This window comes from Marmota marmota, unplaced genomic scaffold (genome assembly GCF_001458135.2).
Source record: "Marmota marmota marmota unplaced genomic scaffold, marMar, whole genome shotgun sequence".
NCBI classification, from domain to species: Eukaryota; Metazoa; Chordata; class Mammalia; order Rodentia; family Sciuridae; genus Marmota; species Marmota marmota.
In genome coordinates, this window is record NW_026000108.1 from 31,903,747 (window position 1) to 31,929,566 (window position 25,820).

At 39.3% G+C, this 25,820-nt stretch overlaps 1 protein-coding gene across 20 annotated transcripts in view; it reads right to left on the reverse strand.

The window, feature by feature from the left end:
* Window positions 1-25,820, reverse strand: part of Apbb2 (amyloid beta precursor protein binding family B member 2) — a 406,998-nt gene that overhangs the window by 216,125 nt on the left and 165,053 nt on the right. For 17 of the 20 annotated variants that reach the window (XM_048784374.1, XM_048784375.1, XM_048784392.1 and 14 more), the window contains 2 exons: window positions 25,163-25,272; window positions 71-184 (listed from right to left, as the gene is read on the reverse strand). The exons of 1 other annotated variant lie outside the window; for it this stretch is intronic. In XM_048784374.1, the coding sequence (XP_048640331.1) occupies window positions 71-116 (46 nt within the window). In that variant the 5' untranslated portion in view covers window positions 117-184; window positions 25,163-25,272. The remainder of the gene's footprint in view (window positions 1-70; window positions 185-25,162; window positions 25,273-25,820) is intronic. 2 more of the 20 variants (XM_048784377.1, XM_048784384.1) reach the window with 2 other exon arrangements.

Below are 25,820 nucleotides of genomic sequence, written 5' to 3' on the forward strand. Positions count from 1 at the left end.
GGGAGGGGAGGGAAGGGGGAGGGAGAGGGAGAGGGCACATGCATAAATGAGCACACAAGCCCTTACGTACATGAGCTGCCTGGGTGACAGTGAGCCTCCAGGTACCATCTGCCCATAGTGACAGTCAGCACATTAGCAGGGACCTCAACTGCTCCAAGTACTCACGAAATATTGAGTTGGTTAGCTGTGGTGGGGAAGACAAAAAAAAAAAGAGAGAGAGAAACAAAACAGAGACTTAGGATAATGATCACTTTTTTTTCATTAAAATGCTAATGAGGACCACAAATTTCCAGATAGCCATGTTTATGAATTATTCATGGTCAATGTGAGATGAAGTCTCCTGTCATTACAGGCAGACATGGGGCTTGCTGGTGATGAGCATGTGCCCCCGGAGTGTGACAGAATGGCAGGTCACCCCAGGTCCCTCGGCCAAGGTTGGTCCTTAGTGGCCCTCTCTAGAAGTCTGGGTGATCCCACCCACATTTCCCTGATACCTCTTCATCTCATTCTTCCTCATGTCAAGGGACAGCACTAGTGTGGCTCTTTATTGTAATACCTGCACTAATATTCTGTTAATCCTCTAAAAGCTTAAAAAGAAGGAAGGAGATTTTCTGCATTGGAGAGGTTACACAGCAAACTAATTTAAAAAAAAAAAACCTTATCATAGAACTATAACATAAATATGAGGCTGGGGTTGTGGCTCAGTGACAGAGCGCCTGCTTAGAATGTGTGAGGCACTGGGTTTGATCCTCAGAACCACATAAAAAAATTAATAGATAAAACAAAGGTGTTGTGTCCATGTATAAATAAAAAATTTTTTAAAAAGTATAACATAAACATAAAAAAGCACACACACAAGTGCCAATTCAATTAATTTTCATAAATTCTGCATAGCAGAGGCCCCTTAATGGTCCCCTTCCAATGGTAATGCCTCTGCATAGATCACTTTGCCCATTTTCATAGACATCAAACTGCTTTGCTGTCATTGCAAATTTTTAGTTTTAAAAAAAAAACACGCTGAATATGTCAAGCACTGTACTAAGCACCTGAGCTACAAAGAAGAATAAAGCCTCCATCACTGTCTCTAAGGAAAGTGAAGACCAGTGGGGCCAAGGGACACACATAAACTGGGTCCCATGGGGCAGTTGAATGAATGGAATAATTTGTGTCAAGCCAGGGTACATAGCGCAGAAATGAAGAGGTCAGGTATTCTTCCAGGAAAATGGGATACCTGTGCATCCCAAGGCTGGGAGAAAAGACAATGGAAAAGGCAGAGGTTAGAAACTACATGGAGTAGGTGAAGCCGCAGCGTGAGGCCAGGAGGAAGCCCGGAGTCAGAGGGCAGCCTTGTTCATCTATTGGGGCGGGGCAGGGGGCAGCGGCTGACTTTATCCTGGTTGCAGACAACCACGGATGGGTTAGTCTGTTTCAGAAGCAGTCCTTGCTCTGGATGGATCTGCAGGGGCCAGAGGAGAGCAGGTGTGCGGTGGGGCCCCTTTGGTTGTTACAGTCATCAGAGAGCAGGGTGGAGACCAGGGCAGTAGAAGGAGGCGGGGAATGGGAAAGAAGAACTAGTACTTGGAAACACCCAGAAGCTAAAAGCAGAACAACATGGCGGACTCTACATGGATGGACGGTAGTGACAACTGAAGGAATAAGGAAGACAAAAGTTTAGTTTGAGGCATTAGATATTAGAGTGTAGAAGAGTCAGGCAGAGTGTACCCTGATATTTTTTTTTTGGGGGGGGTTTGGTGGTGGTTGTTGTTGTAGATGGACACAATACCTTTATTCTTTTTATTGTTATGTGGTGCTGAAGGTGAAACCCAGTGCCTCACACATTCTAGGAAAGGGCTGTACCACTGAGACACAATCCCATCCCATATCCAGATATTCTTGGGTGAGAAGGTAGGGAAGAAATCTGAGCAAAACATAAAGGCACATAAGGGGTTCTCACCCAGAAAGCAGCACAGACCCCATCAGCAGGGGGTGTCCTTGGAGGAACACAGCTGGGTGAGAAGGTTATAGGATTGGCATAAGCAGAGCCCTAGAGAGCACAACAACAGAACAGGCAGCAGGAAAAGATCTTTTGAAGAAAACCAAGAATGGCAGAGAGACCATGGGGGACAAAGAGGTGAAAAAGATAAAAAATGAAAAATGTAGCACTGGATTTGACATTTAAGAAATCACCGGTAGGTAGGTCACCTTGATGGAGGACCATTTCAGTGAAGTGGTGGAGGAGGCAGAAAGATCAGATTGACAGAGCAGGGTAAGGAGATGGATGGCTCCCAAGAGCTTAAGTGCTCAGAGAAGGACATTCCCTTGGACTGAGGGACTCGGGAGGGCAAGGCAGAGGGGAGTACCAGAGGGAGGAGGGAAGGATTAATCAGATCTCAAGAGGCACAGAGAAAGGTCCGGAGTACAGACCAAGGGGCTGACCGTGGAGAAGGAGGAGTATCCCCAACCCTGTGGTGTGACAAGGAGCACAAAGATGAGATCTAGTTATAGTCAGTTCACAATTAATAGTACTGGGGAGTGGGAGGTGATAAACCAAATGACATCAACATTCTTGAAAAGAGACGGCAAGGCTCTTTCGGGGTGACAAGCAAATACTTTGAGGATATAGATTTTGATTCTTAGTCTCTGGCATGCTACCCCTCCGCTGCCAAAAAAAAAAAAAAAAAAAAATTCAAAGCAGTCCCATCCTGTTTTAAGGTCAAAAAACACATACCAGTACATATGAAGTGGAAAAGGGCATTTTAGGGTAAACACTCATAACAGAGTATCAAAAAGGAAAAAAAAAAGTATATAAACAAAAGATTGGAAGCAGGCTTGTCCCCAAATGATCTCAGGTCTCGGGTGCAAACTTTCCAAAGTTCTGCATATACTTTCATTAAGCAAAACCATTACCACCATCCTATAAAGCCTCCTAGAGATGTGCCAATTCACAGATTCCCCCCTAGCATGACAGACCTAATGAACAAGAGAGGGAGGCAGACACCAGCAAGCTAAGGCGAGGAGGAGGGCAGAGTGGAGCCTGCAGCAGCCCCTGCCCCTGGATGACCTAGCAAAGTGCCTCCTAAGACTGCAGCCAGACCTTCCCACTTCAGGCTCCTCCTGGGGTTTTGGTGAATGCAGAAATAGGGTGCACTGACTTAGGTCTTGGAGGATATCCCAATAATGGCAAAAGGAGCACAGTTCCTTAGAAACCGAATGCAGGGGAAAACACCTTGAAAAGCAGCTTTTATGTCCTCCGGGCAGCCTTTGTGATCTCAAAAACCCTTGGGCTGCCTCATGGTTTGTCTCTGTGTTAGTGAGTGAGATCTAGGCCATCTTTGGAATTTTCATTGAAGTCAGCCAGGAATGAGATGGTTCCAAAGGCATCAGATGTAAACAAACTGGGCCATTCATCTTTGTCTCCCTGGGGGCATGGGCTATAGTAGGCAGTCAATAAGTGTGGACTCATCAATAAACCAGTACAGAGTGAAGAATTTTCACAACTAAGAGGTAAGAAGGCCAATTAAATGGTGACTACAGAGGTATCTTCCTGTCCTACCCTGACTCAAAGCAAAGCTATAAATCACATTCAGCTGCATTTATTTTTCACAGAAGAAAATCTTCATGAATTCATAAATTGGAGGTTTCAGAAATTAGGAAAACCAGGACGCCCATTAAATGGGGAAACAGGTAGGTGCCAACATTTGGGAGCTCATGAAAACTTTGCCCCATCCGCCACCTTTGTGAGCCCCGCTGGCCTAGCAGCATGGGGCTTCTCCTCATGCTCACGCACAAGGCGGCCTGCTTAGGTTCAACCCACTGGAGCAACAAGATGAACACCAATGGATCATCAGGCTTCGCTGCCCCCAAAACTCACCTTGGTTTCAGGCCCATGTCTTTGTCCCAATATATACATTTCTGTTACCCGCCACTACATTTCTTTTAATACAGGAGCCCTGAGACATCACTGAGCAAACTGCACGTTTTCTATTTTACACAGCAGCACATTATACTATTTGTCGGGATATAAGTTCAATGATAGTTTCTAAAAATGAGAGTGATTTTTTTTTTAAGGAGTATGTACTATGTGACTTTTCTTCTGAGCTGTTAAAAAGTAATTTGATCCTGAAAACATGGAATTTGATTCTGCCCATCTCATCAGCAATATTTTGAGAACAAAACAAATTTGGGGGACTGTCATTCCTCTTTGTGTTCTTGAGAATGTAAAGAGACCAAGATAAACAATACATGTTCACTTAAACGCAAGTCATCAAGGAAAGAAAGGGAATACATTTGTCAGTCCACGAAGTGTTTAGTGTGCAGCTTTTTAACTACTATATTTATGGTACCATCCATAATATATTCACCCCCACTAATCCTCTACAAGGTCATTAATCCTCAACAAATACATTACTGCTTTCCTTCTTTCCTACAAATTCTTATTATGCTGATGCAGGGCAAAAAAAAATGCCAAGAATTCTCTCCAAAACAAACATTTCATGTCAGCAGCCACTAGTTCTATTGCCCTCATCTAACTATTTTAAGATACTGTAATATCTCTGCTTAAGTATTTGGTGTTATAGACCAAAACATGAATCTGTAAACAAAATTTCTAAAAATGACTTTGCTTAATGCAACATTTTTTCATATTAAAGATGCTGTAAGGTAGCTGTGGTTGCTTATGCTCTTCAAAAATAATATATTCTGTAACTCATTAAATTACAATGTTCTCTTCTTTATAAAACAGTATAATTTCTGCTTTTTAGAAATCTCAAGGAGAACTGGGAACAGTGGAAGACACCTGTCATCCCAACTATTCAGGAGGCTGAGGCAGGAGGATCACACGTTTGATGCCAACCTAGGCAACTAAGTAAGAGCTTACCTCAGAATAAAGACAAAAAGGGCGAGCAATGTAGCTCAGTGGTACAGCACTTGCCTAGCATGTGTGAGGCCCAGGGTTCAATTCCAGGCACTGACCGCCCCCTCCCCCAAAAAGAGGAGGGGGGGAGTCTTAAAGAATAAAACATTGAGCATGATCAAGATTTTCATAATAGCTGAAGAACCACCCATGTAAATAGTAAACGGGTTTAAAGTCAACCACCAGAGATGATTAGGTAGGAGCTGGGTATTAACATCAGAGAGAGGACTGAATATGAAGTTCCTACCAAAAAGCAACAGAGCACACATCGAAAATCAAAAGGAAGACACTGCTGGAGCTCAGACCCTGAGCACAGAACACACTTGGAGAACCAAAGGTGAATCCAAGTTGTAGATCTGGGTCCAGAGTCAAGACCTGCAGCCAAGCACAGGCAGGATCTGAGTGGAAGATGAACAAAAGGGAGACTCAGAGTGGGCAGTCGGCTTTAAGTGTGTACAGCTGCTGGTAACGGGGCTTAACCTGCCTATTGAAGGTCAGTGGCAAAATGGCTGTCTTCAGAACCTTCTGGGACTCAGGGGTGTCTGTGCCTCCACTCAAAGGCCAATGGCTGCTGGGCCTCAGGGGACCCTCCCCATCTGCCTTTCACGGTTTGGTTATCTCCCCTCCCTTGCCTAAACAGTCACATCTCGTCTCTGCAACTTTTCCATTAAAGTCAGCTATGATTTTGGAAGCCAAATAAAATCATGAAACCTAAGAGAACTAAACTTAAAATTCCAAGTTGCAGATAAGATCTGAAGGGCACGGGGCACAGACTCTGATCATACACTTGGGCTTCTGAGAAGCTTTTTTGTTTATTTCTTGGTTCTTCAAGAATTCAAATGGCATTGCTTAAGTGGCACTCATCTGAAGTCACTTAGCACAAAGACAGCCAAGCTGAAACCATGCCCTGGGGGTGTTATCTATAAGTGATCACTGTTATTTACACTAAAATATAATAAACAGAGACTCCAGAAACACAACCAGTTGCTCTGAACCGTCTACGGAAATGTGAACCAAACTCAAAACCTGGAGCGGGAGGGCTTTGCCAGTGCATGATGAATGAGAACAAAATGAAAGGCTCCATAGACAGACAAACATGAACTAAGCCTTGAAGGGAAATGGTATATAACCCCAGGACACAGGTCTTCAGAGTCGGGAAGGTTAAGGGCCCAGTGGTTTCTCTATGACTACCACCACCCTACGTAGGATTCTCTTTCCAAATTATCCTTGAAAGAACATTGCTTTTGGCTAATAAATATTATGTCCATAACTGCTCAAATAGGAAGTTTAAGTACTACTGCATTTCCAGATGAAAAAAAAAATATGACTGCAAAATTCCCCATTAGGATTTTTTCTTTTTCTATTTTCCCTTATAGGATCATTGTGAATCTTTTTTTTTCCCCTTTAAAATGTAACCCTTGTAATAACAGTAACTTACATATCTGTTATTTAATGGTTTACAAGGCACCTTCATAACATTACTTTATCTCCCTCAAATTACATCTATTTTCTTCTCTTTATTTTCTCTTGCTTCACTTTCAGAAACACAGTTTTCTAAAATTAGCAAAAAAGCAATTTAGAAACTTTCTAAAATCAGGCAAGCAGCATGAAACAGAACATGCAATTCTTCAGAGTTATCTAAAGCAAGTTAGACTAATTTCAGTACACCTAAATTATGACAGATTTGATTCTTCATGGAAATAACTATTTTCTCTACTAATAATCTTTTGAAGCTAAATTATAGTAAGAAATGTGTAAATCCACCAAAACAGCTCAAAATAAGACAGATAAATCCCTTTAAGAATCATCAAAGATTAAAAAAAAAAAAAGGCAAATAAAAGGAATTAGAAAAAAGTTGCAGAAAGAAAGGAGAAATAAAGTTGTTGTTTTAGGTTCCAGTAAAATTCCCATCATCTGTCTCACCAGGGCCATTTCCCCCCAAGCTCTGCATTAAGTAATCTGATCATTAAACCTGTGAACACCACAAGGGATGTGCCCATCTCATTAAAAAAGATGATCATTTGAGCTATGGTAATGAGAAAGAGCATCTATTTTTGGTTTTAAGGACAGAAGTCCTTTCTTCCTGTTGCTCAGAGGCAGTGACACCTCTAGTTAGCCTCAGCACACAGCAGGAGTCCTGGTTCTCATCAGGATGACAACAGGATCCCCACATAGCCATGCTCCCTCCCAGAACTTCCAGACTCCTGCTCTCATTTATCAACAAAAAACACAAGGCATCTGAAATTTAAAAAAATATATTAATATACCATGTGAAGGTAATTTTTTCAAGAAAGAATTCTGTAAACTCTAGGTTAGGAATCAGATCAGATGCCCTTATCTTCATTGAAATATTTCAGGATGCAAAAACCTCTAAGATTTGCACTGGTTGCCCTTTTACAATGGTTGAATAAGGGCCAAGGTAACTTTCCAATAATCCTTGAAACATCTTAATAATGATATAACATTATCAAAAAATCAATTGCTATTCTTAAAATTAGAGCTGTAATGAAATTCATGGAAAATAGTTGGAGGAGAGATGGAGTTTGGCCCTGATTCTGCTGCGGTGTTTACACAGTCAGTGATGTAAGCCTTTGGCATATTATAGAACCTGAATTTTGCAAGAATAATTTTATCATAGGAAATGGGGAAGGATGCTGCCATCCAACATTCCTCCATAGTCTAATGAGAGCTCCGTTCCCTGCAGAGCTGAGGACAACTGGACAGAGTAGTTCTTAGAAAACAGTTTATTTTTCCAGTCTAGATACAACTCCAGTCAAACTATTAAGAAATTTAAGAAAGGGCTGGGGTTGTAGCTCAATGGTGGAGTGCTCGCCTAGCACATGTGAGGCCCTGGGTTCGATCCTCAGCACCACATAAAAATAAATAAATAAAGGTATCATGTCCAACTACAACTAAAAAATAAATATTAAAAAAAAAAGAAATTTAAGAAAGACATACACAAACAGAATTATTGCTGTGGAAACCCTCAGGGAATGGAGGCCATATCCTTATACTGTTGGAAGTATGGTGTTATGCTTGTGCCTGGGTTTGACATCAGACTTGGAATTCACAGAGTTAAATAAGGACCCTTTTTCCTAGAATGCATTCAAACTAAGAAATCATAACAACACTCACTTGGTTTCGGTTTATTCTGACAATGAGAATAACAGTCTCTGAATAAAAGTGAAAAGAGAGGAAACAAATTAACTCTTCTTCCATGGACCAGACAACCATGTATCCAAATGGAAGTAAATCTCAAAAATGGATTTGATTTTTAGTTACATGTGACAGATAATCATCACATGCTTCAATAATTCCATTCCCTCCTAAAACTCCACTAAATGACACAAAGTAAAGGTCAATGATAAATTCAGAAGCACCAAAGAAGGAAGGAAACAAAATTAATAGAAATATATATATATTTTTGGAAAATGGAGAGCAGATGGGGCTTTGATGAATGGATTTTCAAAGCAGGGACACAGAGAGCTTAAATGTCTACAGAATGAAGTATCAGAAAGTCATCAGCCAAGATGGGGTGCAGAACCTCAGGCAAGTCCAATCACAGCACAGTACAGCCGAAGTGCAGGTTGTAAGGTGGGGACAGGTGGAGGTGGCATTGAAAGCAGGGGGACTGCCTGCAAGTAGTCTTTGGTAGTAAATCTCCATACCCTTTCTTAGCCGGGAGGCTTGCTAAATGCCCTTGTCCACTGCAGCAGGAGACACAGGTCTGTTCTCAGCAAAGGTCAAATCGGGAAGGATCTGGAAGTGGGGAGGCTACAGAGCAGTGGTTGAGAGATGGTGCCAAATGAGAAAGAGGACAGCAGGAAGGTCTGCACTGAGTGGAGAGCTCCAGGGCCCTGCCCTTGATGGGGTCACACAGCATAGCTCAGCAGGGAGACTGGAAGTCTTTTCTGGAGAAACTACCCAGCTCAAGAAGAGACCCACAGTTATCATAACTGGGGGCAAGGGGACTTCTGACAAGTTGTGGCCATCCCATGCCAAGAACACCAGCTGAAAAGCCGTATTGGGGGAAAAGGATGGGGCATATCCAACAATGACATAATGTGATCACGATACATGTGACAGGATCTAAAGTGACAGACAGGAGCTTGAGTAGCAAACAGAATCGACACAGGAGAAAACCATGATTAATAACCCCGAGAAGGTAAAAGATCCTGTATCTTATGAAGCAAGAATGAATATGAGGCTGTAAAACAGAAATGTTTGAGAATAGAACAAAGCTCTTAGAAATTAATATTATGACCATGGAAAATTTTTAAAAATTAAAAATACACTAGAAGGGTTTAAAGAGGTACGTGTTCCCCGCAAATAAAACAAAAAGACACAAAGAATATTTAATAATAAATAAATTGGAGGAAAAAAATTCAGAAGTTCCACATCCCACAGACAGGAGTTTCAGAAAAGAGAAAAGAGAGAAAACAGTAGGAAGAAAAATGCCACTCACACACAAAAAAAAAAAAATAAGGAAAAAAATTACATACCAAAAAATATTATGATGAAGCCTCAGAACACTGGAGCATTAAAAACACAAACATGAAAAGCTTACAACAGCAACAAAACCAGGCACATCCAAGGCACACACAAACAGAACAACACTTAACAGTTCAAAAACAAAATTGGAAGCAGAAGAAAATTAGAAGGCTCTAAAGCTCTCTGAGAAAATAATGAGCAACTTTAAATTCAGCATTAATCATATATAAAGGGGACTAAAGGATACTTTCATACAGGCCAGATCTCCAAGAGTTACAATATGCACATTCTTTCTAAAGAAGCAACTGGGCAATGTGCCTCCCACCTTCCCAAAAGACAGTCAGAATCAAGACATGCCATCGAATAAACAGGTCAATCAAGAATGCCCAACAGGAGGGGGAGGGAAAATTCCAGGCCAACAGCTGAGCGTAAGGTCTCAAGAGTAAACAGTCCAAGAGGAAGCAGGCAAGCTGGCAGCTCCAGAACAAATGTCACACACACACTCACTCACATCCACAACAGAACAAGCCACCGCGTCTGATCTTATGTGAGAGTATGTGGATGAATAAGCAGTCTATAAATAGAATATTAAGCAAAAAAAAAAAATTATTGTGCTATATAAGAAAAAAATAAATAAGACCATGGTACACAGCATAGCTGAACTGTGAAAAATAACGGTGAAAACAAACTGTCTTAAAGAGTAGGAATGTATTTAAGGGAGGGAGAAGAAGAGCTAAACATGTTTTCCTTAAAAGCATGCCTCTCATCAAAACCCACATAGGAGAAATTCAATGCTTGATGCCTAAATTTGAAAAAAATAAATAAATTCAAGGAATAGCAATGTAAACATATTTATTTACATATGGAAGTAAATACCAGAAGAACAGCTAAAAGAATTGAAAATAGTTGCTTCTGGGAAGTGGAAAATGGCAAGGTAAAAACAAGTGGGACAGGAATTTGCAAGCTACATTTATGAATTATTGCAATTAAAAATGATTTTTTAAAATAGAGGAAACCAGCTGGGCCCGTAGTACACACCTAGAGCCCCTGCTACTCAGGAGGTAGAGGAGGGAGGATTACTTGAGCCCCAGGTTTCAAGCCCAGATTGGGCAACACAACAAGACCCCATTTCAAAACACACAAAGGAATGAACAGAAACAACAACAAAAAAAAAAAAAAAAAATAGGACAGCAATTGATGGATCAAACACATAAACCCCCAACCGTCCAAGACAAACAGATAATGTGAAATTTCATTTTCTGCCATAAACAAGGAAAATAGATAAATCTTAATCTGATCCTCCTAGTTAATCAAATTGTTAAAATTCAATTTAATGTATTTCGTCTTATCACTTTAAAGAATATGCTATGAGAGGTCCTGAACCTTCACACCCTGTAGCTCTAGTTTGCACATGTTAAAAGGGTCCCTGGACACCAGTGCATCAGGAAGAACTGGCAGTTTTTGTTGTCACATGGATGTAGCTTCAGATGGATAAACATCTCAGCCACCGCCATCACCTGCCCCTTCTACCAGAGCTGGCTATAGCTTCTTATAGTGAATTTGCCCTTATTGGGGGAAAAGGATGGGGCATATCCAACATCTGGACCTTCTTCCTGTATTAGGGGGGATTTCTCCTATGTGGGTTTTGATGAGAGGCATACTTTTCAACGTAAAATCAAAAATGGTCAGGTGTTCATTTTTCCAGAGACCTGGGCACATGACCTAGTCTTGGTCAACCCTGAAGCTAGAGCTAAGGACAGAATGAGGCAGGGGGAGATTATCACAGATAGGGGTAAGGGCAACAACATCAGGTGCCCAGAGGCAGCAGGCTGAGGTAACAGAGTTGGTACTGAGTGTCTGGTCCCAGTGGGGTGGTCAGTGTAAACATGGATTTCCAGTGTTTAGTGGTAGGACAACCCTACTTACAACTAATTCTGTGACTGACTTGGCTATGAATCTGGTTGTGTAGTCTCTATTTTTTCCTGCTCTTTCCTCAGCTTCTGATAATTCCAGAACCCACATAATATCTTCTGTAATAACTTCTCTGCCTAATTCCCTCAGCCAGGCTCTATTGCTTTTCATCCAAGAACCCTGAGTGATATACTGCTCAGGATATACAGGTAGACACCGGTGGGTGGGTGGGTGTGTGCCGAAGGAAAGAATGAAATGCTTATGGATCTCAAAGCAGAATGAAGGACATGTTTCCACAGAGAAACATGGGGGAGACTATGTTTTAAAATATAAATAAAATGATGTTTCTGGAACATTATGGATTAGATAAGTTTTGGTAAGCTCATGTATTCTCTGCATTATTTTCCTCCACTAACCCACACGTTCAAAGTTCTAAATCACTGACTACAATAAGCATTGGAAATGTAATCAGCTTGTGAATTCGGAGCTGCCAATTCACATCTGGCCAGAGACTCTCGCTCATGATTCCTATTGTTGTCAGTGGGTAAGGAAGAACAATTGTCTTTGTCTTTCCACTTATGGGCGGTTTTCTGCAAGATAAGGTAGTTTGAAAACTAGTGTTCAAGAACTCACATGAGGATGAATTGCAAAGCAAAGCATCCAAAGATTTATATTCAACTTACAAACATCAATATTGCTGAAAAGCTACATCCATCAGTTCAGGGCACATGGCATATTTAGTTCCAAGTCTGAGGATGCTGAATCTGGGCTATTTATCTGCGTATGTCTCAGGTGAACCACACAAATTTGCAGATAAAGCTAGAAGTTAAGAAGGATAGCTCAGAACAAACTGTTGATAGGACCAAAAGGGCTTCCTAAAAGAGTCAAATGCAGTGATGACATTAATACAAATGAGGACACAGAGAAAGAAAGTGTCTCTCTCTCTCTCTATGCCCTATTGTCTCTGGAAACTGAGGAAGTCTTTCATGACAAAGAACAGCTACCTTTTGTCAGTTGTACACAGTAAGACTACACATACCCATAAAGAGTGTTTACGAAATAAATGCAAAACTTGGTGCATGCATACAATTTCCCTTCCTATGGTTTTATGTCATAAGACTTGCCAAGAGATCAATCCCTCAGTCACAGAAGTCAGGCAATAAATCAGCAAGGGGGGAAAATTATATTTCAGTTGGTGATATAAATGCTACTTTAAATTCCATCAACTGCCAGAACATCTTTACTATACATTCTTCTCCTGTGCAGTCTGTTCCCTTGAAATATGTAATGGCTGCTAAAACAAGAGCCTCATTCCACTGTTACCCAAATAAGTTATGCTGTGCTCACACAGTGTATTGAAAAGCTCAGGTAAATTTATTTTAGTCACTCCCAGATTCGTCCCCACCTTGCTTCATTTGGAGATCACCACTGGACAGCAATGTGCATAAACCAGGGTGAGCACACAATCCAACCAACAGCTCTGGTAAGAATTTGGCACATCTCCTATCTAGGTTTCAGAAAAGAAGTGAAAGAGTGTGTTTGGGGGGTGAAGGGGGGGTCCAGGAAATTATTCTCAAAAGTTGTTTCCAGCAGTACCTTTTGGAGAATTTTTAAAATAAGAGTCATTTTTCAATATGCACAAGTATAAATGAGCCAAATTCATAGCTAGCTAATAACCTCTCATGGTGGAATTATAAATGTCGAGTTCTAAAACAGATACAGCATGAATTAATACTTAGTTATGTAGAATTTTTAAAAATTGTCCCCCTCTACGAAGACTTCAGAGGTCCTTTCAAAATTTAGAGGGGTTTTATTTGTTCAGTGAGAAGTTCTATATACAACCATCATAACTAGCAGAATTTTAAACTTGTATTACAAGAATCCCTGTTGGGATTATATAATTTCTTAATTACCTTCTTAATCTGAAGTTTTTAAAAACTAAATGAATATGTTAAAATATCATTAAAATGGCATAAATTTCACCAACATCATGAATATGGACTAACAGTCAATAAAGTTCCATGGAAAGGATAAAATGGTAAATTGGTGTTATTCATTTGAAATAGGAGGAATCAAGACAATTCAAATGGTCACCAATACTCCAATACTTACTACAGACACAGCTGATGCAGTATGTGTGGACCAGGAAAGAGATATGAGACACAATTAATAGTCACAGGGGCTTATTATGTTGGAGAAACAGGATATATACTCTGGAAGACTGATCAAAAACCTCACAGAACACAGGCTTAGACTTGAAGAAGAGGTTGGAAAGGTTTCATTGTAAAAGTAATATGAATAGTCATTCTAATAGTCATTACTACAAGGCTCAAAGTAATTGTTTCATCAAAACTAGCTGCTCTTAACTAAAAGATGCACCACTATTTTATGTACTAAGAATAATATCAATGCTGCCAAAAGCTGTAAAGGGTCAACAATTCTAAGATATATCAGATTTCAAAGATGTCAAAATGTAAAAACATATGTATCTTAGAATCAATGAAATGAAATACATATAAAGCAGCCAGTCACATAAGAAATATGCTCATAAAGTAAAAAATGAACACTAGTAGTGATTAGATAACAACAGACTAATAAATCTATGGGAAATTTGATAGAAATCTCTTAAAAGAAATAAATGGCTTGATTAAAAACTGGAAACTCAAAGCAAAGATTTAAGATAATGAAAGAAACAAGGACACAGAACCCGGAGGGCAGATCTTCATCACGTCTCTGAGATACAATGTACTGGGTTCAAAAGGACTGTGTAAATAGATTATCAAAAAGAAATGAAAGTGCTTCTCTGGCAGCACATACACTAAAATCAGAAGATGAACAAAGCCTCTGCATAAAGATGAGATCCAAGTTCACAAAGCATTCCAGATGTGTAATAAGTACACAATGCACATGTGTACCAAATCCTCATGTTGTACACCTTGAACAAATAATAATCATTACTTGTCAATTAAGTATTTTTTTAAAATAAAATATACCTAGAAAATTCTCATGGAGGAAGAATAGGGAGGAGGAGGAGAAATTAAAGTCAAGTGGCCTGAATAGATTCTCAACTTCTGTATGTTAGAAGTCATGAAATGAATAGTTTAGAGTGGCACTTCCTGGAAAATCATACTAAAACTGCCTGTGGATCATAATCACAGAGAAGGATACTCAATGAATTACAGTAATGACAAAAATTTCACATGAGGGAATAGGGTGGGAAGAGGTATAATATACCCTGGATGAAGCATTGTGATTCACAAAAATAAAAATGAAATTTGGAATTTTCAATCCATGGGTCCTCTAGTCTTTCTTCCCCAAATTAACCAATTTCTATCAATATTATTGGCTTTTTCATGTAATATAATAATAAAAATTAATTAATCTCACTTGAACTTTTAGAATTTCAGCATGGGGGAAATATAAGGAACTTGCTGGTTGGGAATCAAATTATGATACAGTATGTTAACTATCCATGAGAGACTGATCACAACAACGCAACAAATTTTGGCAAACGGCAATGAGCAAGGAGACACGTGCATTGCCCAAGGAAGGGGGAAAAATGGCAGAGATGTTCAAGTTCATTATTTTAAAGTGTTGATTATTTAAATTCTTCAAATATCTACATACGTAAGGCAAAGGAGTCTTTTTCCTTGCCAAACTGCAAAAACAAAACAAGAAGTCCAGTGCTAAACTAATCTATAGCACCAGTTTTTTGGTGAAAAAATAATTTAAACATCATTAAAGCCAACCTCAGAGAAAAGTAGCAAGACAGAATTGGTCCTTTGGAGAGACTGACAAAATTGAAAAAAATTTTAGCTAGACTGACAGAGAAATCAAAGTGAGAAGACTGAAATAACGAAAATCAGAAACGAAAGAAAGGACGTAGTCACTGATTCGTACAGAAATAAAAAGGATGATGAGCGCACAAGTGAATGGCCGCAGATGGATTTGCTGGGTGAAAAGGACACATTCTTAAAAGCACACACCCTCCCAAGACTGCATCATGATGAACAGAAAATCTGAACAGACCTGCAACTCATGAGAAGATGGATTAATCATCAGAACCCTCATAACAAACACAAGCCCTAGACTTGATGGCTTCACTGGTAAATTCTACCAAACCTCAGAAGAAGAATTAATGGTGATCCTTCTCAAACTCTTCCAAAAAACTGAAGAGGAGAAAACACTTTCAAACTTATTCTGTGAAAACAGTATTACCATGATTATGTCTTATGAATAAACACACACACATACACGGGGGTGCTGGGAGTGAACTCAGGGTCTTGTGCATTCTAGGCAAGTACTCTACCACTGAGCATCATCCTCTATGAATATTGTTTGCAAAAAAACCTTCCACAAAATACTACAATTAGAAGGATTATATACCATGACCAAATGAATTCATCCTGAAATGCAAAGATGGTCCAACATATGAAATTTGGTCAATGTGATATTCTGCATTCACAGAAAGAAGGAAAAAACCAATTATCATCTCAATTGATACAGAAAAAGTATTTTATATAAATTCAAAATCTTTTCTCAATAAAAATGCTCAACACAGTAGTAATAGAAGGAAACTACCTCAAAATAATAAAGCCAGATGGTAAACACTCACAGGTAATATACTCAATGATAAATGTCTAGAAGCTTTTTCTCCAAGAGCAGGAAAAAGATGAGAATTAGCACTTCAACCATTTCTTTCCAACATAAAACTGGAACACAGAGCAATTAGGCAAGAAAAAGAAATAAAAAGCATCCAACTGGAGAGAAGAAAACTTATTGCTGTTCTCAGATCACATGACCTCATATGTAGAACACTCCAAAGGTTACACACACCCACACCCACCCATTAGAGGAAATGAATTCAGACATATTGCAAGATACAAAATTGACACACAAAAATCAGTTGCATTTCTACACACTATTAGTGAACAATAAGAAAAGCAATGTAAGATAACTGTTTTATTGGCTTTTTCCCTCCCTTGACCAAAAGGCCTGATAAGAACAATCAGAAGAGGAAAAGTTTATTTGGGGGCTCACGGTTTCACAGGTCTCGGTCCCTAAATAGCTGACTCTATTCTCTTGGGTCTGAAGTGAGCCAGAACATCATGGGAGAAGAGTGTGGCAGAAGAAAGCAGCTCAGGATGTCACATCAGGATGCAGAGTCAGAGCTCTGCTCAACAAGGACAAAATATAAACCGCAAAGGTAGGTCCCCAGGGACTCACCTGCTCCAGCCACACCCTACCTGCCTACACTTATCACAAGTTAATCCCTATCAGGAGATCAATGCAATGACCAGGTTAAACCTCTATATAACCTAATCACCTCATTTCTAAACTTTCTTGCATTGGCTCACACATGAGCTTCTGAGGGACACCTAATATCTAAACAGTAACAATAACAAATTCAGTTGTATCAGCATCAAAAACCATGAGCTACTTAACAAGGCAATCATGGGGAAGATCTGTTGAGTTTTTCCTAGCATCAGAAAACAAGTCTGCCACTGAACTTCAAGACACCAAAAGAAAAGCATAGTATTAAAGAATGGGCTGAATGACCTCTGCCAGCAATTGATGCCAAGTCTCCACAAAATGGCTATATTCACAAGCCAAGGTGGTGTTAAGAATGGGAACTCCCAGAATTAGATACAGACAGGTTGAATCTGTTCAAAAAACTATACTACATACTTTCAGCAGTTATTCTAGATTCATATAATTCTTGATTGACAAGGACCTTAAAAAGTTATGGTATATGTGAAACTCATTTCATGGACAAGAAAATGAGGTCCCCAGGAAGAACCCTCTAGTGAGCCCCAGGTCATATAAGCAGATAGCAAAACTAGGCCTGGCACTCAAGGTTCCCCGTGTTCCTCAAGCTTCCTTAGGAAGACTCCTGAACTCACATTTGGGAGCACCACCTTAGTCTTCTGTAGGAAAAGTCCACACATCACACCTTCTTGACGATGCTTCACCATATCAGTGCCTGCCTGATAAGGTTAAACCCGCTCACCACTGTCCTAGGAAAGAAAAATCCCCAGTGTTATACAGGAAGCTTTTGTACTAAAACTTTTTTTAGATAGCTGTGGCTGTTGCTGTCCCATATGTATGGAAAGGGGTTAGGGTCTGCCCTGCAAGAGGTGGCCTTCCCACTGTCAATTGTCCAAGGAAGAGGCAGATCCTGAAATTTAAAACATGGGAACTTGCAGAAAGAACTTGGTAGAAGGAAGAAAGATCACCCCCCTTTCCAGGGCCTTAAGTTCTCTGACGTCTGAATTCTTCATCTTTATTTGTTGATAGTCATATCTGGCAAAGAGGGTGAGTTGGATAGTTTACCCAAACCATCCAACTGGTCTGGGATTGAACCCAGGGGCACCTAACCACCAAACCACATTCCAAGCTCTTGTTTTATATTTTATGAGACAGGGTCCAGCTGAGTTGCTTAGCCTTGCTAAATTGCTGAGGCTGGGTTTGAACTGGCAGTCCTCCTGCCTCAGCCTCCTGAGTCTCTGGGATTATAGGTGTATGGCAACACTCCTGGTTTCTAATAGTCAATATAATGGGGCTCTCAGAGTTTTGTTGAAAGCCATGAACTCAACTTCTATGTTCAGTAGGGAATTAAATACATATTTCCAAAAGATAGGTGGAATGGAAAAAGGGAATAAACACTAAGTCCCCGAAGAGCTCTCACTGTACTGGTAGCAATGATTATTAGCAAGGACCCCAAAGGAAAGGAGAACCTTCGGGACAGGAGTCAAAGCAAAAGGGCTAGTCTCATATGAAGATGATTCCTCTTCCTGGTCATCTCAGAGGAAGGAACATTCAATTTAACCAGACTCAATGCATTTCTTTCCATCCAGAGTATCTGCTCTTAATTCCCAGGCATGGGAGAACATACCCTTTATATCCTTCACTTATGTTCACACAGATTCAGGAATAAATATTAATAAACTAAGCAGCAGACATCCTTATGTCCATTGTATAGGCTAAAAAACTGAGGCTCAGAGAAAGCACTCACTCATGGATAGCCAGTGGCAGAGCCAGAAGTTATCGTCAAGGTGAGAGGAATTTTAGGAGTATTTAGAAACAGTCCCTCTGCACTGGAAATACACCCTCCTTTGAAAGATAACACTGCAGGAAACCAGTAACATGGGACCTCAAGGTAAATGCTTCACTATCTCATAAAATGTGAATGTGTAAAAGAATGATCAGAAATGTGTTTTTACCCCTGCATGCAAGTCTCATCTGCAATCACTGTCGGGCATTCCTTCAACGATGGAAGCTTTTACATCTATTTGTATGAGAAAACACCAGTTTTTCTTGTCAAATCCAGTTTTATGAACTATAAAGGAAACTTAACCCCATTTACTATGAGAAAACTCCAACATACATGGTATTAATGCCCTTGTAGTCTCCAGGTGAATATCTCATTTGATTAAAACATGTCACTATTTTCACCAAAAGATAGAAAATTATCAGAAGATTTAAGGGAAAAATCTGAACTGAACAGTTTTCCCTCTGGTCATTTCTTGAAAGCTAATAAAATCTTTGTTCTAAGAGATTATTTCTTTTACTTTACACAGAGAACATAAACCAAAAGGCATCTGATGTAAATTACCAGTGCTATGGAAACCCTGAAACTCTACATCAAAACTAATGATAAGATTTTCTCCAAGGAGGTGCAATTCCCCAAAGGCCACCGATCATCTGATAACCTCTAAGTGCCCTTCTCACGTGACTACACCAGCAACCACCTGTAATTAAAGTTCATTTTGTTGAAAGCAATGGCTTTTCTCTGCATCTCTTTTTAGCTACTGCTCATCTTCTCTTTCTGCTACTTATGGTAAGACATCAGATGTCTGATGTCACTTTACTGATCCACATTAACTCATCAAAGCAGCTTGAATGCCACCAAGATCTGTTTTAAAGATAGAGAATGCTATGAAATTCCTTTGTTAGTAGGATAGCCATTTATCTCCTATATCAGGACACTTTTGACACTGAGAGGGGCATTATCAAAAGTGATATCAGAACAGCAGGCGGACCTAGGATTGTCACAGAAAACCAGCATCTATGTCACTTGATTTGTTAAGAAACCAAATACTACCCTTCCAGGTCTCAAAAAAATGAAATAAAGATAATGGTGGGGAAGAGGCACAGAGACTTCTCTGTGAACAGAAATCGGAAAACTGAATCAGAAGGTCAAAGGAAGGCTGCAGGCTCCCCGGAAGCATCAATATCCAAGGACACTTTCGGGTCACCTGTACCCTGTTCCTCCTCCCCTAAAAACTGCATATAAGCAAATGAAGCCCGCTGTATGCCATGCATCCTGGCTTAATCGTTGTTTTATTTTATTGCCATCCTCACACTCTTCTTTGATGCTACCTGAACATATCCCGACCCATGAGTTTCTTTCCCCATGCGTCATTATTTCCCACCACTGAGCCAATAAACCAGAGTAAGTGGTACTTGCAATGAACCAGGTACAATACTGTTACTTCTTACATAAAAGGGGGAATCCAAAGCTGAATTAGACACATTCCTTGCCAGATAACTGCCCAAAATTTCTCTTTGCTAGATTTGGTTTAAAACTCAATAGAGTTTTGCTCCCACCTCCACTTCTGCATGCCCTAAGCAGTTCATGCAAGATGGACAATAGCCAAGTATTCTAATGAAGCCACTTCTCTCTTCATTTGTATCAATTGAAGTAAAAGAATGAAGAAATTAAGCAACATTTGTTAAAATGTCAAATTTTTTTGCATATTAAACTGTACATAAGTTCTCCCAACCAAGACCTTGTGACCTTTTGGGGAGCAACACATCATATGCTCTTTCTCGCATCCCTAGTTCCAACTTGAGGCTGGTGAGGAATGATGTCATCCACCACTGAATCATCAGCACCTTGCAGAGCATCTAGCACAAACAAACACTCAATAAATATCTACTGATTAAATGAAATAAATAAGGGCTCATGGTCAACTACTTTTGTCTTGATCCCAACTCCTCAACGTCTTTGCTCCATTGATTATCTCCTCGTAAAAGGCAGCCCCACTGTAGTAAAAGATTTTAGGTCAGCCAAAACCCCGGATCAAATCCCCAGTCAATATGACCTTAAGCAGGTTTTCTAATCACTCTCTCTGCCTCAGTTTTCTTACTTATAAAATAAGATACTGTTCATAAGGTTTTGTTGAAACAACTCCCATAAAAGGCCAGACAGGGACCCACTAAACATTTGTTGAATGACACAAATGACCATTCTGTTCTGTAGTTGCAGATCAAAACATAACTATCAAAATCTAATCTGCCAAAGTTGATCCTCACGTAAGCAACAGACAGGCATCAACAGTTGGAATGCACTATTGCAGTCTATCTGCTGTTAAACATCAAAGGAAGAGCTTAACCTCTGCCTTAAATGCAAGAAAACAACAATTAGTTCACAAGTAAAAGGGAAAGGTGCACAATCCAATCTGACCTTCTTCTTTCAGCCAAAGTATTAAGGGATTATAGCTGACAGCAGACTGAAGATTTTCCGCAGGGATCACACACAGTGAGGGAAGGCAAGCTAGAAATGGTTTTTAAACTCAGCATTTATTGACAGCTTCTGCTTTTCACAGCCAAGAATGCACAGGCCAAGTTTGCCTTTAAAGTGCAAAACTAAACCACCACAGACTACAAGAATAATATTTATCTCCACAGTGTCTTCATCTAACCGTACTTACTCTTCCAACAATTCAAACTGGAGAATCTGGAAAGAGAGAAATATCACAGGTCTCTGTGCAACTTCAAATTTATGGAAAAAATAAACTTGTTTTTGCTGTGCATGGATATCCTAAGAGACCCACTCTGCTCCTATTTCTCTTCTAAGAAGCCCCCTGTGTTCTATTTCCATAACACCTGAACTCTCTGTCTTCTGAGGCTTCAAGAGCTATCCAGAGGCCCTTCCCTTCCTCTCTTCCAGTAAAAGCAGCCTAGACAAGCAATGAGACTCCCTGGGGTTTGGTTTCCTTTCTAAGCCCCCTGCTGCTCCCCTGGAAAATGAAAGAAACCTAGAGTTTTCCAAAGCCCAGAGGCAATGTTGATCTCCAATAATCTTTCCCATTCTCTTAAAACCCATCACTTCCTACTCTACTGGGATACAAAGCTTGAAGAGAAGCCTCATGGTTCAAGAGAGTAGATGCAGTAGTTACAAGAGAACGTGAACTCTGGTTTAATGCAGCCAAGGTTGTCCTGGGATAAGCATGGTCAAAATACAGCAGCACTAAATTCTGCCCTACAAACTGGCAACTTTGACGTCTGAAAAAGGTTAACTAAGCAAAAGGGGTGCCCATCTGTACTAGGATTACTCTGCCTAAATTCCCAATGGACTAGGTATACAAAACTATTATCATAACTTATTTGATTGTACCATGTAAACTAAGAAACTATTCTGTTAGAAGAAACTATGACTACATTGTGTATACACAGGTTTCAAAATCATCGCTCTGGGCTGGGGATGTAGCTCAGTGGAAGAGCTCTTGGAGACAGGGTCTCACTAAGTTGCCAGACTGGCCTCTTCCTGCTTCACAAGTACCTTGTTCATCTTTGAATGAGTTCCTAAAATGGTACCTGAAACATAGTGGTTGTCCAACAAACACTAGCTTAGTAAATGAACTAAAAAATTGAGAAAACATGTAAGGTCTGTAGAACATTCTGCATCTCCAATGAATCTGGACTGCAATTTGCTCCATAAATAATATCTAATGTCTATCAAATGCTCCTTCTGTACCCAAAATTTCATCTGAGTCATTATGCGTTTCTTTGGAGAGAAAATAACGTGGGTAAGACTCCTCTTAGGTACAGGAATATTAACTAATACAGCTAGGGAGAAAGAGAATGTCACCTGAATTCCTGAAATGTACCAAAGGGACCACAGAAGACACAAAGCTTTATATACAGAATCTATCAGCCAGTGACACATGCTTAGGCCCATAAACCTCCAGTTTAGAATCTGTCTGGTTATAGTAAACACTGAAGAGATGGACCCTATTCCGTTCTTTATTAGATGAAAAACCTACACTGCACATTTCACATATTTATAACTCCTTTCTGAAAATTAGGATAGCCTCAAAATAAACAAAAGGCTAAGATCCAATTATTTTCCTTTCACTAAAAGTGATGTTGCAGGTAAATGTTTATTAACATGGATAATCATTATTTATTGTTAAGTGGAAAAGATGGGTTACCAATTTGTGGCACTACTACCGAACAATTTGTACTTAAAAACAAGCATAGGTATGTATTCAATAGAATAACAGTTTTTTTTACTTCTTAAAAAAAAAAAAATCCATGGCAAATAATTATAGACTCAAGTTTCCAAAAATCTACCTTCAGTAATTTAGTAAAATACTCAAAATAAGGAATACTTTGAAAATGCATACGTGATTAAGGAAAAGGGAGTTATAAGGAAGTGCGGGTATTGTTTGGGTCCGTCCTACATTTTCTCTAAAGTTGTGTGTTTGCTTTGCCAAAAGGAAACCACTGATACCGTTCAGTGTTCTGTACAGGTTTTAAAGCACTGTCAGAAATACTCTCTCGTGACTTTAATAAATCTCTAAAAGGACTTCCCCCTTCCCCTCCCAGTCCCTTCATGTTAACTTCCACGTAACAAGTTCTTCAGAACTAGATTTGCGTGCAGGATGCTTTTGTGCTTTAACCTTCCGTTTTGTTTTGTTTTTATTTTTAACTTAAGGGTGAAGGGTGAACATCCTTCCATGCACATGAGCATTCATTCACAACATCGACTTTGGTAAGTAGGGGCCTTTCTGCCACCATCCCTCCGGTTATGCAGGGATGTCTTTAGCCAATCGCTATAAACAAAAGCCCCACAGATGCCGCACCTCGATAAAATGGAAACCTAACTTTTACAACATGCCACCAAGTGTCCCAAAAGGGAATATTTTGATATAATGGAAGGAAATTGTTTCCCTAGGGGCCATATTGAATTTTAAAGAAGTACTGAATTATTTGAAAGGCAGTTTGAGGAACTTGTTTCTTAGAACAAGGTATATTTCCTATCTAAACACACTGCAACTACCAGGTCCTGAAGTCCAGAGAGCGCATCATTTGCCTTTTTCATTCTACCTCTGGGAATGAATCAGTGCCTCCCAACATAAGTCTCTTTCAAATATCCTTCCAAGATGGAATAATAAGTACCAACAAAGAATTCCCTTTACTGCAAGATTAGTATGTGATTATAAGATAACAAAATTCAACCAAATTCCTATAATTTTAAGAATTCCACTGACAATATTTCACTATTACAAAATTTTACTAAAACAAAAAAGCTTGGCTTTGGTATATAATTTCAAGTCCTTGTTTTCTCTGCAATTATATTTTAGCAGTATTGACAGACCTTAGAAATTATATTCATGTCTATGTATGTGCATATATTTATATATATATATGTATATATATATATATACACATACACATATACATACACAAATGCATATATTTTTTCACTACAAATATTTCGATAACCTTCAAATCAGTTCATATTATTACAAAATACACAATTTAATTATAATTAGAGTTGTAGTGAATATAGTCTAATAAAACCTACAAATTTGATTTTACTATTTAATGTGATCATAAAATGTCTTAAGTTCTTTTCTGTTTTGCTTTGTCTTAAACATTTTTTTAATATTTATTTTTTACTTATAGGTGGACACATATCTTTATTTTATTTATTTATTTTTATGTGGTTTTGAGGATCGAACCTAGGGCCTCGTGTGTGCTAGGTGAGCATTTTACCTCTGAGTCACAATCCCAGCCCCTTAAACATGTTTTTTAAGTAGCTCATTTACATTGTCAGAAATAGAGATGACTCAAAAGGCAAGTTTAGAAATCTAGTAATTTAATGGGAAAACAGCTTCTATCATCAATAACATTGTTTCTGGAACATTCCAGGAAGGAGATGGGTATGTTTGTATGCATCTTTTGTTTTGCATATATTCTTACAGGCATTGGATCCTTAATACCTTGAAGCTATACTTACAAAAAAGTAAAATGACCTGATTATCTTTAAGTCTCATTTTACCTTTTCCAAAGATCAGGGAATAAAACTGAACTTTCTGGTCCAAAGTAATTTTTTCTCAAAAAGACAGCTAAAGCTCTAGGGGTGGAGCTCAGGGGTGGAGCATTGCCTAGTACTTGCAAAGTCAGATCACCAGCACTGCAGAGGGAGGAAAGAAGGAAAGGAAACAGAGACAGGGAGGGAGGGAGGAAGAAATGAGGAGGACAGCAAAAACACTCACACAGGTATCTCAATGACAAGGTCTTAAGAGTCCCTCAAAAGTTATAAAATACAAAAACTGAGAGGTCCATCAGTTCTTTCAAGACCAAGGTGCACGAGGGATTTATGAGACAAGCTAGCCATGTCTTGTTCTCCTGTCTAGACAAGGAAAGAAATAAGTAGGTTTCATTTTTACCCTAAAAACCCAAAACCAAAGAGCCTACTCAAAATGCCTCCAAGTCTAACACACCTGTAGCTCCAAAAACTGGACTCACTTTTGTTTCATGCTGTATTACACTGTCAGTTTAACTCATCAACTATAAACCTTACAAAGGTTTGATTGCAACCTTGAGGACTCAGTCTATGAACCCAAAAGATGGAACAATACAGAAAGCACCCTAATCTCTTCGAAGTTTTTATAAAGAGGTCTCCTAAGTCCCTTGCACATTTCAAATCCATAAAAGCATATAAAATTTACTAAGCTGGGCATAAAATAAAGTAGAAAAGCCATAGCCCCATTGGTAACTTTCTGAAAGAAGTGTAACAGAATTTTTAACTACGAATTAAGAATTACTTACTTTTCCCAGATCTTTGGTTCAGAGCTCAGAAGGCAAGCTCCCTTCTCCCCACAAAGTCTGTTAATTAATAGCAATCAATCACCTAAGGCGGTCAGGCAGCCCAAATACATCTATAAATTGTGGAGAGACAAAAATTTGAAATTCAAAGTCAGATTAGAAATCAAAAATCAAAATACCCCATTGCTATTCAGACTCTCTATAATTAAAATAAAGATTCTGTCGGAATACCTAAATGATTAGATGCGCAGGCTATCTTTCCTTCATAATAGATTAACAAGGCTTTCTAAATCTAGGTGGCATTTTGATCTGTCATCTTATTAAAGTTCCTAAAGCAGAACTCGGAAGGCTTCTTGGCAACTGCTCATGTTGAAAATGTCTTTCTCAGGGAGTCATAAAAAGGAACAGAGGGAGGATCTGGACTTCTAATTATACTGTCACTCGGGAGGGATGGAGGGGAATTCTGAAATCACACTTGCCAGCCCCTGCCCACCAAGATGAGCTCATTTCATGAACACAGAAGTGGTTGTGAATTGAAGTGAACAATAACAACAAAGAAAATTATCAACTTCTAAACACTCTTCAGATGTATGAATTTAAGCACAATTCACCTTTGCAGCAGGAATTAGAGGAGAGTTTTTTTTCCTAAGAAAATGGAAAA